At 35.3% G+C, this 16,977-nt stretch overlaps 1 protein-coding gene across 8 annotated transcripts in view; it reads right to left on the bottom strand.

Moving 5' to 3' along the window:
• Positions 1 to 16,977, bottom strand: part of RALYL (RALY RNA binding protein like) — a 709,315-nt gene that overhangs the window by 103,503 nt on the left and 588,835 nt on the right. For all 8 annotated transcript variants that reach the window (XM_041768619.1, XM_041768615.1, XM_041768623.1 and 5 more), the window contains one exon: positions 14,962 to 14,994. In XM_041768619.1, coding sequence (XP_041624553.1) covers positions 14,962 to 14,994 — 33 coding nt within the window. The remainder of the gene's footprint in view (positions 1 to 14,961; positions 14,995 to 16,977) is intronic.

A 16,977-nucleotide genomic window follows, 5' to 3' on the forward strand; every position in this document is an offset into this window, starting at 1 on the left:
TTTATGATGGCTTCACTTTTTCATCCTTACTGGAGATCTCTATTGTCCTGCTGTAACTCAGATGGCTCCTCTCAGGGTCTATACAAAAAGTGACCATCCTGGTACTTCTCTTCACTAGTGACTTGGGGAGTTTTCTCTTTCTTGTGTTAGACCTTTCATTTATGTATTTATTTACTTATTTATGTATTGGTTTTATTCAATGATTTGGGTGAAACAAGCATCAGTAGATTTCTTAGAAAGGATTTGTTAATTCTTAGATTTTTGAAAATACAGTTGATTCTTATTCGTGGGTTCTGTATTTGTGAATTTGCAAGGATTACCTACAACCCTCAAATCAATGTTTGCAGTGCTTTTATAGTCATTCACAGATATGCACAAAGTGGCAAAAATTTTGAGTTGCTGAAGCAGCATATTTGACTGCTCAAATATACTCTCAGCAACTGAGACTGAGGTGATGTGCTGGTTTCTTTGTTCAGATATGACACTGCAAATAAGTATACTTTTCGTGGTCTACTTAGTGCTACATTTTTAATTTTTTTTTTTTTTTTTGCATTTTTGTGCTTTTTGTTGGTGATTTTCCTGTTTGCAATGGTCTCTAAACAGAATGCAGAAGCGCTGCCTAGTATTCCTAAGCACAAAAGGCTGTGGTGTGCCTTGGGGAGAAAATACATGTTAAATGAGTTTCCTTCAGGATGAGTTATAGTGCTGTTGGTCATGAATTCAATGTTAATGATTCAACTATATGTATGAAATAAACTGTCTTTAAACGGAAACACACTAAACAAGGCTATGTAGTAAGTGGTTAACAAAAATGTTGTAACCAGAAGCTCATGAGAACCTAATCCTGTATTTTTCCTAGGAGAATGGCTCAGTATTCGCTAATGAAGTGGCTGAAGTGACTTTACAGAATAGAACTACCACAAAAATACAAGAATGGAGTGGATCTTTCCCTATCTTCATGCTTGACTGATAATGTGTTTGGCGGGACTGACAGTCTAGTTGAATATCATTTTCTCTCAGAATTTGGAGGGCATTATCGCATTGTCTGCAAGTTCCTAATGTTGAGAAATGTGATGTCATTTTGATTTTGAGTCTTTGTATGTGGCTTTTACTCCTCTGCTTGAAAGTTTAGGGTCTTTTTAAAAAAGATTTTATTTATTTATTTGAGAGAGACAGAGAAAGAGAGCTCTTGTGCATGAACAGGGGAAGGGGAGGGACAGAGGGAGAGAGAAGCAGACTCCCTAGACCCTGAGATCATGACCTGAGTCAAAGGCAGACACTTAAGCAACTGAGCCACTCAGGTGTCTGTTTTAAGATCTTATCTATAGTAATCAATCTACCTAAGTGTAGAACATCTTTCATTCACTGCGCTGAGCATAATTCTATTTGAAAACTTGTATGTTACAGTTAGGACATTATCTTGCATTACTTATTTGATTATGTCCTCTGTTTTCTCTTTGTGAAACAAGTATTACTAGATATTGATCTCTGGAAGTAAGCCTTGAATTATTTTTAAATCTTTTCTTTACTATTTTCCATCTCTGTCTTTGTGCTCTTTTTATACTCTAGACTTTCACTGAATTTTTCATGTTTGTTATGCTTCATATTTATAAGAATTTTTTTGTTGTCCATATATTCCTTTTTAATAATACACTTTTTATATAGTTATATTTTTCTATCTCTAGGGATATTATTTTTAGGTTTTTAAGGGCTTTTAAGGGCTTTTTTTTTTGCTTGTTTAGTTTTATACTCCTCCTTATATTTCCTCTACTGAGGAGTTCTGATTTTCTCTGGGGTTTTTTCTTTCATGTTAGAATAGTTTGTCAAATATCTGATGATCATTTGCTGGTAGGTCATAATTCAAAGCATGGTACTAAAAACATGAATGGAAGGTGTGTGTGTGTGTGCATGCATCCACATATATGCAGGACTTGTCAACTACAGGGTCTACTGGGGTGTGATGGAGCAAGGTCCTAAGGGTTTACTGGGATTGTAAAATGTCATTATCTCCAGATCTTCTGGGATGGTCAGTTTTCTGAGATGACAGACTGCTAAGTCTTAAAGAGAAATTTCATTCTGGTCTAATGTTGAAAAATAATAGCATCATAGGGTTGCCCTAAGTTTTCCAAAGGCCATTAAGATACAGGTGGGGTTTCCCCCCCAATTGTGAAGAGTTGGATTGCAGTGTTAGGAATTTATGTAATTTCTGTTTTTTTTTTTTTTTTTTTTTTTTTTTACAGATTTTATTTATTTATTCATGAGACACACACAGAGAGAGAGGCAGAGACAGACATAGGCAGAGGCAGAAGCAGGCTCCATTGCAGGGAGCCTGATGCGGGACTCGATCTCGGGACCCCAGGGTCACGGCCTGAGCCAAAGGCAGATGCTCAACCACTGAGCCATCCAGGTGCCCCCCCTTTTTTTTCATTTTTTTTTTGTGGGGCAGATCCATCCTGGAGTCACATCCCTTCCCTGAGCCCAACACTTCACCTCAGTGAACATTTCACATATACTAACTTTCCTTCTCATGGTGGAATCTCTTGCAAAAGCAAAGGGAGTAGCTGGAGATCAAACATGAAAACATAAGCTCCTTTTTGAAGGCATGCCTTTTTTTTTTTTTAAATGGAGATATGGGAAGAGAAAGAGAAGAGAGGGGAACTGGGGAGGTACTAAGGGGTGTAGGAAGTAAGAGAAGTAGGAGATTGCCAAGAGGAAGAGAAGAAGAGAGTAGAAGGAAAAGGATGAGGGAGAGAAGGAGGAGACAAAAGAACAGAGAGAGGGAAGGAGAGGAAAGAGGAGGCAGGAGAGGGGGGGAAAGGGGTGGCACTGAAGAAGGTTGAACATGAAGTTTTTTAGACTCCTGTGATGTGGCTACTGGTTCATTTGCCAGTTATGTCATTCAGTGTCACTTCTAAGATACCTCTGGTGCAGCCAAATGGTACTACTCGCTACTTCCACAACAGAAACTGAACCTGTCTCGTTGTGTCCCATCATGACTTTTCATTCATAACTTGTCTTTTAAGAATTATCAAGTATTGTCTCACATCACAAATACTTGCTTATTTTTATTTTATCTTCTTTAGCAGATTAGAATTGCCAACCCATGCCTTGTATTAGATACCAGTTTCTTTGTTTTTATCCTCTTCATGAGATGATATGGTCCTTAAAGGCAAAAACTTAGTCTTGCCCACAATTTCTCAATTATTGTAGTGAAGTATCAGCCTTTTATTCTTAAAATTTCCCATTCATCACAGACTGACAATTTCATAAAATACAAAACTGTACACTTAGATGTTGAAGTGGCATAGAAATGCAATAGAAGTTTCTAAATGCTTTCTCTTACTTTTTGTATTTCAGTAGTCACACTGGTAAAAAAAAAAAAAAAAACAGTTCATGGACTGGCACCATTTTACTGAGTCTGCTATGAAAAACACTGCTCCAGACTACCTTTGTACCTTGCTTTGCACCTAGCAATAGGATTCCGAAGAATTTTGTACTGAATAAATTAATTCTTATACAAATATAATTAAATTGATATTTAGAAATCAAGATAAAGATCCTGGATCTTGATTAGAATGAAATGGCATCTTAATATCGACTTCTTGCTTTTAACCCTTGGTTTGTACTTTGAATGTTTAAATGTTAAGCAATTAGCAATTTCCCCCAAAATAATGTGAATTGCAGAATATTTTCAATACATTCAACACTTAACTCTAAATAATTTAGTGCCACCCTTCATCTGTCATTGTCAAAGGTAAAGGTTTACTTTACTAAATTCTCCACCAATGGTAATTTGGTGTTGTGATCTTTGTGATATGGAAAGAAAACTCAATATTCAATCACAGTAATAGGAAACTATTTCTGTCTAGTAGGCTGGTTTTCAAACAGCAGCTGACATTGTTATCACATAATATTTTGCACACACACTTAGAGTGCCCTTCAGATAATGAATTGATGCACTTAATGCAATTAGACAGCTGTTCATTGTACAAAGGGCAGCGATGCTATCAAATTTTTTTCTCATGAGCTTCAAACTAAACCCTGGTGACTGAAGAAAATTAGGAATGAATGCCTTTCTTTATTGGGAAGCCCTCTAATCTTTGACTTGGTGGTCTGACATGGTGACCTGACACGAGAATAACGTTGACAATCAAAGGCCCATGATTGAGGAACACATTTTAAAAAATAACTTCTTTAGAGAGCCTCACTTTTTAAAAGGCCTTCAAGATTTTTAGCATCCAACTGGGTTATAACATACACTTTACTGAAATACCACTTGCATGATATGATAATTTAACCAAGATCTGGGAGAAATCTCATCAAGTGTTTCATCTTTTTTATGCTTTCATTATAATCAAGGGTTGTCTACTGTTGAGTTAAACCAGAGGCACTGTAATATTATTTTGAAGTTGAATATGGCCTGCAGGTTCTAATGGTAAGTTTTGAATGTGATCTAATTAAAATTTCACCAAAGAAATGATGTATCTAAAAACATGAAACATTTAGGGGTTGATTTTTCATTTTGATATTTTCCTTAGTTGGCATGCCAAAATACAGCTCTTCGATGCATTTTTCCCCGATAAGCTCCTAAAGTAAGTGATGTCTGGCTTTTGCTAATATTTGGTAGCTATCGATTATACTGTGATAACTGATTTGTTCTGCAGAGTTAAGTAGGGAATCTTCTGAATCAAAAGTATTCTGTACTTTGAAAATGTCATTAAAAGTGTTGAAAAGGTCATATTTTGAGATTGATGAAAAAAATATCAGTCATTCTTGGCTGGATGAACAGAATTTAATTGGGAAGTGAGGCTTTAAAACTTTTGCCAGCACTTTCATAATGTAAATTTGCGATTCACACTGCCTCTGGAAGCAATAAATAACTCTTTATGTACATGAATATTTTCCTGAATAATTAAAGCTATTATGTGGATATTCATGATGATTCAGATGAATATAAAACTGAGAAGACAGAAGTATTAGTTTGAATGAAATTGACAGCTCTTTCAGCAAAATCCCAAGGATGGACTCCATTCCAAAATGACTACTGATATGCTGTGTGTCTTTATGGAGTTTACATCACATCTCTGTGTCTTAGTGTTCCAGTATTAGAAAACTTATAATATCTATATTCTCTATATGAGAATCAGTATAGATTCACTGAACAATAGAAAATAAAGGCTAATCAATACTTTGAATCCTTTACGAAGAGCTAACACTGCCAAGAAATTATTTAGGTAAGCAAGTATGATTCCATTGGAAAGCCCACTTTAGGTATATTTAAAAATAGGAAAAAGTTTTTTTTAAAAGAATTATTTATTTATTTGTTTGAGAGAGAGAGTGAGTGAGAGAGTGCAAGAGGAGGATTAGAGGGACAGAGAGAGAGAGAGAGAGTCTCAATCACACTCCATGCTGAGTGCAGAGCCCTACTGGTGGCACTATCTTAGGACCCTGAGATTACCACCTGAGCTGAAACCAAGAGTCCAATGCTTAACTGACTGAGGCACCCAGGTGCCCTGGAAAAAGAGTTTATTATCTTCAAGTAAAGTCAATTAGTTTTCTTTCCTTGGAGATGGATTGATTTTAACTGAGTGAAATAAAGAACTTTATTTATTTTGAACATTTAATTCTAGTGAGTGTTTTTTTTTTTTTTAAAGATTTTTATCTATTCATTCATGAGGGACACAGAGAGAGAGGCAGAGACATAGACAGAGGGAGAAGCAGGCTCCTTGCAGGGAGCCCGATGTGGGACTCAATCCCCACACCAGGATCACACCTTAAGCCAAAGGCAGACACTCAACCGCTGAGCCACCCAGGCATCCCTTAGTGAGTATCTTCAGGACAGATTTTAAAAGTATATGAAATGGAGATCTTACTTCCAACTGAATCAATCATGTAGTATTTCTACATATGACATCTAAATAATCTGAGCCACCATTTGTATTTTATTCATATATACATCCAATACACATATCTTTTATTGGTCAGATTATATGCTTAATGGAGCATGACACTTCTTCCCAATGGAGCTTGACACTTTAAAAACTCATGTTCCTCAAAAACAGTGCTGATGGTAACAAGGAAATCATGGTAATTGTGTAAGTTAATATACCTGTCAGAGCTTTGATTGTTTTAAATTTGATTCCATAACATCATATAAGATTAGTTCTTCTCATGAGTGAGATTTTAGGTATGACAAGTTTAATTATTTATTTTCTTATGTATGGGTATTTGGTGTCTACAAATTAGTTTGGCTAATTTAAAATTATATGATATTAAGTGATCATAAATCCTTTGTAGTTTTTAAAGGACTTCTCATTAGGCTTGCCTTTTTAAAATAATTAAGTGGTTTAGGATTGCTATGACTAAGAGTTTAGAGGATATGGTGAAATTATTTAGCCAATTATTTTTTAAGTTACAATTTTAACAGCATTTTTATCTTAAATGGACATACAGCGTGTATGACATTAGATTTGTTATTGAGTTGAATAGATTTAATGGTTGAATCTCTCTTGTTCTTTCTTTCTCTCTCTCTATATATACGATAAGTGGACTTTTAAATACCTTAATTCATTATGATCAAAGATCTCTTCCAAATTTTGAGGGGGGAGGTTGCCTAGGATATATAATAATACCAATTCTCAAAGTAAAACTGATACGAACTGTGACATTTGGCTTAATGTGACACTTTATTATATGAATGAATTAGACAGTAGTGGAAGTGCTGATAACACTCTTTTGAAATATCATCAGCTATAAAGTCCTGCACCACTGCTTTCTTTATAAGCAGAACTTAAATAAATCTATTTAATGATCCTATGTATTTTCTTCCCTCTAAGTAACACTATACTCCTGCCTGCTATAATCTGCAATTACTTTCTTTTCCCCGAGGAGAACATTTCACTGAAGAAATAAAAGTCGTTTCAGTCACCATGAGTCTCTCTGCTTCCTAGGACATTTTCAAATGGTAAGGACTGTTTTTGATGACTCTCCTCTATTTTATTATTGGAGAGTAATGAATTCTTGCTCCTTAAAAATGTGTTCTGGAACCCATGCATTCAAGACACCACTGTCAAAATATATACATACATGATTGATGACCCAATTTATTGGTGATATTGTATATGCCATCACAGTGCAGTTTAAATGATTTTGACAAGTACAGAAGAGTGGCATTGACAGGTGCAGAAATAAATAATGGGTTTAAGCTTTCAAATGTTTTTACAGCATTTCCCTGAGTGGCAGGTTGATAAATTAAAATTACAGTTGTAGCATCAGGCCTGAGAGCACAACTGCTTTAGATTACAAAAATAGCGCCGTGGAAACTTTGTGTACTCTCCAGAGAAGCAGCCTGGAGGGCCTTAGGAAAAAATGAAACAGTTAGTGCCGTTGCTAAAGGAATCATTAATTTTGTGGTAGCACTGTCTGAGTCTAAACAAATAAAAAAAATAGATTTTTAGAAGAGGAAAATTGGCTTTATCCCCTTATCACTTTCTCCCTAGAGACTCACAGAAAATCGAAGCCACATCATCAAGAGATAGGCACTGAGTTGGCCATTAGTAGTTTCAGGATGTCCGATGGGTGTATTTAAGAGCTGAGGGACAGTTTCTTGTTAACCTTCCCTTAGTTTTGATGCTACACCTGGATTTTAGCTTGTCCTACTCTCACCATGATTCCACAAAGTTCAGCTGAAAAACCCCTAAGTCATCACTCCATCACTCACTGATTCTAAAACTCTCCCCAAAATGTTATTTTCATCAGGCATTTCCTTTCTATTATTTTTCTTTACAGATCTTAGTAAATGAAAATTTTATATATTTAAGGTGTACGACATGACTTTATATATGTGCCTTTATGTCATTTCATTCACTGGTAAATGATTGCCTTAATGAAAGCTAATTAACATATCCATCACTTCACCTAGTTACCTTTTTTTTTTTTTTACAATGACACGATCTGCTTTTAAAGCAAATTTCAAGTATACATTACATTATTAGCTACAGTCATGTTCTGATTCCTGTAACTTATTCATGTTCCATAACTGAAACTTTGCTTTGCTAATTCTCCAACTCCTAGGAAACCACCATTCTACTCCCTGTTTCTGAGTTCAGCTAGTTTAGCTCCCACCTGTAAGTGAGATCATGCAGTATTTGTGTATCTATGTCTGGCATCTGACTTATTTCACTTAGCATAATGCCCTTCAGGTTCATCCATGCTGTCACAAATGGCAGGATTTCCTTCTTTTTAAGGGCTGGGCAATATTCTATTATATAGCAATATATAATATTTCATATGTATATATAACATTTTCTTTATCCATTCATCTGTTAATGGACACGGAGGTGTTCTTTGCTATGATAAATAATGCTACTATGAACATGGGAACACAGATATCTTTTCACATTAGTGTTTTCATTTCCTTTGTATAAATACTCAGAAGTGGAATTGCTGAACTATATGGTAGTTCTATTTTTATTTTTTTGAGGAACCTTCACACTGTTTTCTGTAGAGGCTGCACCAATTTTCATTCTCCCCAACAGTGCACAAAGGTCCCCTTTTCTACACATCATCATCAGCATTTATTATCTTTGGTCTTTTTGATAATAGCCACTGTAACAAGTGTAAGGTGATTTTGTTCTGCTTAAGTCATGGGTCTTTTCAAGTCATGCCTGAACTATTGCAAAAGCCTTCTAAATGCCTTCACTATGACCTCACTTTGGATATCATTACTCTTCGGTTAAAAACCAGACAAGCAAACATACAACATGCAATGACTCTACTGAATCCACAGAATGAAAAGGAAGCTCATCCTATTCCCTCTCTCAATTTTGTATTGAATTCTTTTTCTTTTTTTTTTTGTATTGAATTCTTAATCTCACCTTGAGGATTAACTCAGGTCCTACTTTTTGTCTAGAAAAATTACCTGACAATCTGGCCATTTTCTTCAACTTCTCAGTTCTTAAGATAAACTCTTAATTCCTGAATGATTTTATAGCAGTCATATAATTCTTTTTTATGTTTTGATGTTCCACTGAAACCATCCCTAAATTGGTATTGCCTTCCCTTTTTCATGCTCTTATTATTAAAGTTTTTAGTATTGTTGTGATATTTCTATAAATCTAAGTACCTTCTGGAATTGTCTTCCTGTCTTAATGCTATTTTACTTTTTCTTATCTATCTTCCTCAAAAATCTCCCCCATAAGGCAGGCCTTCATTCCTGTGCTGATTTCACTCTCTTTTGGACTTTTATGCCCAGAATTCACCTGCATTACCAGGATTTGGATATTCAGGTATTTGGGATTCAATTAATTGACACTTCTGTCATTTGGTGGAACTTACTCCTTTAGGAAAAAGCTATTAATATAATGTAATTATTCCACAGGATATTGATAGTAATTGGTATTTATTTCCTGTTTACTAGATGTCAGACACAGTTTTAAGCACTTTGCAATATTATCTCATTCAAAACAGCCTTAAGAGTAAGTTATTACCTCAGGTGAGGAGATGAGGCTCAGAAGAGTTAAACAAATTGCCCAAGGCACCCAGCTAGGAAGTAACTAGCTTGAATGGAATTCAAACCAAGGAAACCAAGTTACAGAATTTAAGCTCTTAGGCGTCCCTGGGTGGCTCAGTCAGTTAAGAGTATGACTTTTTCAGGGTCATGATCTCAGGGTCCTGGGATAGAGCCCCTGAGGTAAGCTCCTTGCTTAGCAGAGAGGCTGGTTCTCCCTCTCCTTGTTCCCCCTCCCCTTCCCCTGCTCATACTCTCTCTTTCAAATAAATAAATAAAATCTTTAAAAAGAGAGAGAATTTAAGCTCTTAAAATAGGTAGCTAACACTATAACAACGTATACTATCTATTAGTAAATAAAAGGTCTCATACAAAACCTGGACATAGTAAGAGTGTCAAGATTTAATAATGTCTTCATACCAACAGCAGAAGTATATTGAAGATCCAAATTCAGTTAGAAGACTGGAAATAAAAGGGGAAAATATCTCTCAAGCAAAATTATTTTTAAAAATATAGCTACTAGCAATTATGTGAAGACCAATTTTAGATGTAAAGTGAGCTTTGCTGTCCTGGCAGTGTTCGTTCCCTCTTGTTTGGACTTAGTAGAATGGGTCCACTGTGTCTTAGGGGATATAGGAGATCCAGGCTTGCCTGGGCCATGATTAGCTCACTCATTGAGCCTTGATAGAGATAAATATAGTAATTCTGCTATTTTTATCCTTGATTTGTTTTGAATGTCTCTCACACAAGCCTGAGAAATAATAATTCTGAGGTTTATCAGTATTATCTTAAAATTATTATGATTATTTATTTATTTATTTATTTATTTAGAGAGCAAGGGGAGGGGCAGAGTGAGAGTGAGAGAGAGAACTCAAGCAGACTCCTGGTTGAGTGTGGAGCCCAATGTGGGTTTGATCCTTGGACCCTGAGATCATGGCCTGAGCTGAAATCAAGAGTTGGTTATTAACCAACTAAGCCACCCAGGCACCCCTTAGTTACTTAAATTATCCAAATACAGTGAAAAAAGTCTGAACAATTTTTTTTTTACCCATGTGATAAATAATCCTTCTTATAATAAAGCTACTCGTGCAAAAATTCATCTTCTGAAATACTGGTATGAACCAAAATTTCGATTCCAAAATACAACTGACTCATATTTAAAGTCTTTTAAAAGGTCAACTTCATGCTGAAGAAGTAAGAAGAAATAATTCACATGGAAAATTTCATTTAGTGCCTTGAGTATATTTTTAAAGTGGCTCAGTGTCTGCAAAGTGTCAACAGTCACTTGTACTTGAAGAGAACTCATGCATTGTCTTGACATGCCCTTTTATGCTGTGAATCTTAAACGTCAAAGAACAGGAGCTTCCTTTCCTTTCATCTGTATTTTTCATTAAAAAGCTGTAAAAGCTTTTTCAAGGCAGGACTGGTTTTAAACTAAGATTTGTATCTTAGAATCTTAATTGAGATGATCACTTGGTTCTTGTTCACTTTCTTAAATGCAAACTTGATGCCTGTTTTCTCCCAGCTTATTTCCAAAATCAGACTCTATCTGATGCCACATAAAAGGAAACATTTGTCAGAAGAGTTTTCTTAATTGCTCTAAAATGGAACATTTTGTGAGTGAGTAGACTATCGCACACTTAGTATTCTTGCAACATGCAAGCCTAAGCTCCACGCTAAAAAACAAGTTTGCTTAACTGATGTGTTTTACTGTTGGGTGAGCGAGAGGGGAAAGAATTTTAATTTTTAAATCTATTATTTAAATTTATTTTACTTAAAATACAAATATTTTTGTATCATATATTTAATAAATGTAATGTATGTAATAAGTATATTATTACATATACATTTATAATGCAAAATATAAAACATTTTATTCAACATTTAATAGAGTATTTATTAAATATTTACATTATATTGTTTAATAATGTAAATATTTAATTAATTTCTAGCCTTTGGTCTGGGAAAACATCAGAAGGAGTCTTGATGCACCTGAGCATAGGTAGTGAGCTCCTTGTGTACCACGGAGGCTTCCATGGCATATCATCTGGTCTCTTTACATGCATCCTGGTCTCTGATGAGTGAACCTCAAGACAGTTCTAGATCAATGTGTCTACCTCCACCATATGCATCCCAAACAGGGAAAGACTGTGGGAAGTTATATTTCAAAGATTTTCTGCAAACATTCTAAGGACTGAAGATGTCTGTGAGAACAATCTGTGTATGTCTGTAAGAGAAGGAGTCAGGAGAATGCAACCATGATGTAGACAGTGGTTTCTAGGCTTGGCTCAACAGCCTTGGAAAACACTGCATTTATTGGCCTAACCCTGGGTAAACAGAATCAGACTCTGGGATAAGCCTTCCTGCCTCACTCTAGGTTAAGATTTGGGGTTTTTTGTTTTTTGTTTTTCCTAATGACATTACTTTATTAATCATTTACTGGTGCGTATGAAAGAAAGCTCCTTTCATATCAATCTTCGGTTGAAGTTCTGAGATCTGAGGTTTCACTTAACTTCCTTTTACAATTCCCTAATCTTTTTCCATAAGCAAATATTTCCTATGTTATAACTTTGTGACAAATTTTTCCCCTGGTATATTCAGATTGAATTTATGTTGTGACATTTAACATTTTTATATCATAATGAATTAGTATAGCACATTTACGAAAGGAAGAATTTTGATCCCTAATGTATATTAAGAAGAGATATATTTTTAATTTTTTTCAATATTTCTTTCCATTAAAAAACTTTAATGACAATTATTAGTTTTCATCATTAAAATACAAAACAATTATCTGTACTCATCTTTGTTTGATAGCTTATTCCATTCACAATTTTTGTTTTTTTTCTCTCCATTATGAAAACAGCTTTTAGTTTCCATGTGTAACTCAAAGAAGGCCCTGTTAAAGTGGAGTTAAAGTGGAGTTTCATTCTCTGAACTACTTCAGAGCTCTCTGATTGACTCTTTGGAGTGTTATAAGTGACTGTACCTTCCATATATGTAATAAAGGCTAACACTGACATGCAATTATGTACCAAAAACAGTCGTAAATACTCGATCTAAATTTTCTTATTTATTTTTAAGAGATTTTATTTATTTATTTGAGAAAGAGAGAGAGCACCGATGCACATGCACATGGGGAGGAGGGGGGGTTGAGGGAGAAGCAGACACCCTGCTGAGCAGGGAGCCTGATGTGGGGGTTGATCCCAGGACCTTAGGATCATGACCTGAGCCAAAGGCAGACCCTTAACTGACTGAGCCACCCAGGTGCCCCTAATTTATCTAATTTAATCTCCATATCACAAATAAGAACCCAAAGCTTGAGGGTTCAAGTAATTGCCTAAACCAATACACATAGCTTATAAGTGTCTGAGCCTACAAAGGCAAAAGCAACTTCTAGAAGTACATATTAACAAGTGCTTTAAGACACTGGCAGGGAATGGACTGAAGTATGCAATATTTAGAATTGATCTACTCATTAATATGATTTTTTATTGCACACAGAATTAAAGTTATAATGTGAGGTGTGCAGGGTCCTAGAAAAACTCAGTGTTATGGACTGACAGGTCAACTCATACCAAAGACTATATACCATGCATTAATTCCTTTTAATCGACAGAATTAAAAGTCACAAATTTGAATAATAGTTCTCTATATTAGACTACCTTTGCCCGATAGTCTCATATGTGTCCATTATGTTCACTCTCAAGGTCAGGAGAGAGACTCATCCAAACTTTAGACAATTTTATTTAAAATAATTTTCTTGGAGGAAAATGATGAAGTGTATAATAAAGTGTCCCGTCTACAGAACCATTTGGGTTGCATGTTTTATCCCACTTAACTTTTAATACCTATTTAAGGGACAGCAGTATTTTCCTACTGCCATGCCAGTTTTCCCATTTCAGGCATTTGCTGAGTTATATGTCATTCTTGTTTGGAAACTTTTTTCAGGTCTCTAATACAGAGTTTTAAGATACTGATAAGTTTAAAACAAAGATTACTTAGAGTCTGCCCTTGTAAAAGAGAGGTACAAAGTAAAAAATGAATTCTATTTCAAAGAAGTTGGGAGAACAGGAAATGCTGCAGAGAAACTGCATTAAGTGAGGCATGAAGAGAAGCTATTTCAGCCCTCTTGACTTGAGGGCAGGACACATATGCATTCAAAATAAAAGATCTCTTCAGGCTTAAAGGTTTTTAACAATAGGAGCTGATGATCAATGAAGGAAAGAAGCATGCTCTAACGATTTTTTTTGGACCAGATCAACTTGACCTTTAATTTTTTTCATAAAATCCTCTAATAAATGCATCTACTCCATTTTCTCTCCCAGCATCCCTAACAATTATTTTGATTCTCATGATTCAAATAGTTTTCTCAAATGCTTTTATGAGGAGTAGAAAGTGGAAAGGGAACCATATTGCTCAAGGAGTGACAGAAATATTCAAGGATTGTGAATAAACGTCATAGAAGAAAACTAATGTGGTCATTTAAAAATCTACCCCATCCCAAGTTTCTGGTCATTAACCATGGATATAATGGTTGCCTATATGTGATTTTCCCCCCCATCAACTATGGAATGATTGCTTTTAAGCTACAGTATCTTCCAGAACTTTTTGAAACTTTATAACATCAACCATAATGCTCAGTATGCAAAAGTGCCCTAACGAGACATTTTAATATGTTAGTCAAAGGATTATTTGCTAATATCAATAAAAACAGCTTTGCTGACTCTTAATTAGCAAAATACAATAGTACAAGTCTATTCTTGTCAACAATATATTATTATTAGAACATGTATTGTGACTCAGAATGCTACCAGAGGAGGCAGGTGTTGGTTTTACTCAATTAGCTTCATGGCTCTCAGCTCTACATTCAGAAGAGTGATCAATGTGCGTGGAGTGGAGAAATAAAAGTGAAATGAGAGAAAAGGAGAAAGAGACAGACATAGATTTTGAAGATTTAGGAGAAAGGGGAGAAGAAATACTAGGTTAGATTAAGAGAAAGTAATAAAAAATGACTAGATTTAGGAAAAAAGGGAGAAGAAACACTAGGTTAGATCAAGAGAAACAGTAAAAAAGTAAAAAAAAAAAATTACTAGAGCCTAAGAATAGTGAAGTTGCGGTACAGAGGAATTAGTAAAACCAATCTGAGCGTTAACCTTACAGGGTGAGAATATAGAAAATTACTTGTATGCCTCATTTGGCTTTTGTAGAGGATACGGGCTGTTGTATGCATTCATTCATCTGCTGAATTTCCAAGGTCATCAAATAGCTTGGTGAACATTTTGGTGAAGTCTTTATAAAACACAGACAGCAATACTGCTGAGGATATAACACATCCAATGATATGGGATGACTTTGAAAATGGAATTATGTGACTGCAAATACCATCCCAGAAGACCTTGTTAAAAATCAATTACAGAACTGTGATTTAAAATCTTTAGACATATACTCACCCAACAGACAGGAAAGGCTCCTTTGACTCGAGTCTATGAAAAAAAATATGAAAAATGAATTGTAATATAACAATTTGCTATATACTTAAAATTGCTCTCATAGGAATCTGACAAAATTATTATACTTGTTTGGATGAAAATGCATACTTTAGCACTAATAAAAAGGTATACATAATATATGAAGATCTAATCTGGACTAATTTAAATTCCAGAGAGTTGGAATGGGAATGTAGTATTTAAATGACACATTAAGATAATAATACTGTTAGTCTAATTCTGATTTGCACTCTCTGTACCTTCTTTTTTACCATAATTTGAAGAAGCTTTGATATATCTATTTGTAGTTGTTGTAACAGTAAAGAAATTTATAATGTATTTAGTTACATATTGGCTGAGTTATTTATTTCCAGTAAATTTTCTGTAACAAAGAGAGAAGTAGCATGACATTCACGGTCATATACCAGCAGCAGCTTGTCTGGGGGTGAGTCTGAAGGAGTCAGGTCATACATTAGGATCTTAATGCCTTTTCTTAATGTCTTCTGAGAACCTGGTATTTTTTTGTACCTTCTAACATATTAAAGAAGAATTCTAATTCTGAAGCCTGTGATTAGTTGTGGCATCTTGAGCAAGCAACTTAAAAAACTTTCTGGGGCTTACTTTTTTCATTGTAAAAGAGGCTAAGAATGCTTCCAGTTAATTTTATTTCATAAATTAACTTATTTGCAAAAAGCAAATCAGTCAGGAAACTTTTGACTTCTAAATATTTCCTAATTAATAATTAAGGAAGGGCAGCCCGGGTGGCTCAGCGGTTTAGCGCTGCCGTCAGCCCAGGGTGTGATCCGAGTCCCACATCGGGCTCCCTCTGCCTGTGTCTCTGCCTCTCTTTCTCTCTGTATTTCTCATAAATAAAATAAATAAAATCTTTAAAAAAATAATTAGGGGATTCCCGGGTGGCTCAGCATTTCAGTGCCTGCCTTTGGCCCAGGGGTGATCCTGGAGTCCCAGGATCGAATCCTGTGTAGGGCTTCCTGCGTGGAGCCTGCTTTTCCCTCTGCCTGTCTCTCTGCCTCTCTCTCTCTCTCTCTATGTCTATCATGAATAAATAAATAAAATCTTTAAAAAAAATAAAAAATAAAAAAATAATTAAGGAAACCAGTTGGTAGCTGTCTATTGGCCACTTCATTTTTATATGTTTCTTAACATATGATTATGCGTTAAATGTAAGCAAATATTAAAGACATTTTTATCTGAACCCTGGTGTTTAAGGTTATGCAATGAGCACTTAGATGCAACTGATGAATCTCTAAATTCTTATATGTTATATGCACTTATATGTTATATGCACTAAATTCTTATATGTTATATGCAACTGATGAATCACTAAATTCTTCCTCTGAATCTAATTTAAAAAAAGCTCAGAGTTTAGAAATGTACATTTGTGCAATCTTTCCCTTTTCTGAACTCCTATTTTATTTGCACCTCCCTGTAAATTATTTGCCATACTGTGTGTTTGTTGTACCCATATATTTGTGATATGAATAGCAAACAGATCTGGGGGAAAAAGGTTGAAGATAAATAGCGAAATATATTTGGATATGCTTGTTTTATAAGACATGACCAGCGCTAAGTGATCAAAAGAAGTTACCTTGAAGAAATGAGGGGGGTTCTACATAGTGTGATGCAGGGGACCATTTGCTTATTTGGTTCATCATGACGACATCACTTCTCCTTTACTTTCTCATCAGCAACACTTAATAAATCATTTCCTGCTGCCTACAGTGCCCTCCTAGCCTCTCACTGCTGCCCGATTTTAGTGGCAGTGACTAACCCAGTAAAAGAAACACTTAATATCTGACTCCTCTCTCTTTTTCATCTTCCACATCTCAATTAGCAATGTCCTGTCAACTTCTCCTTTATGTGACTTTCACATCTCCCTCCACACTCTATTCCCAGGCTAATTCTCATTACTCACCCCAGCCTAGCTGGTCTCTCCAAATGTACATTCATTGTTCACAG

This window comes from Vulpes lagopus, chromosome 9 (genome assembly GCF_018345385.1).
Source record: "Vulpes lagopus strain Blue_001 chromosome 9, ASM1834538v1, whole genome shotgun sequence".
Taxonomy (NCBI): domain Eukaryota; kingdom Metazoa; phylum Chordata; class Mammalia; order Carnivora; family Canidae; genus Vulpes; species Vulpes lagopus.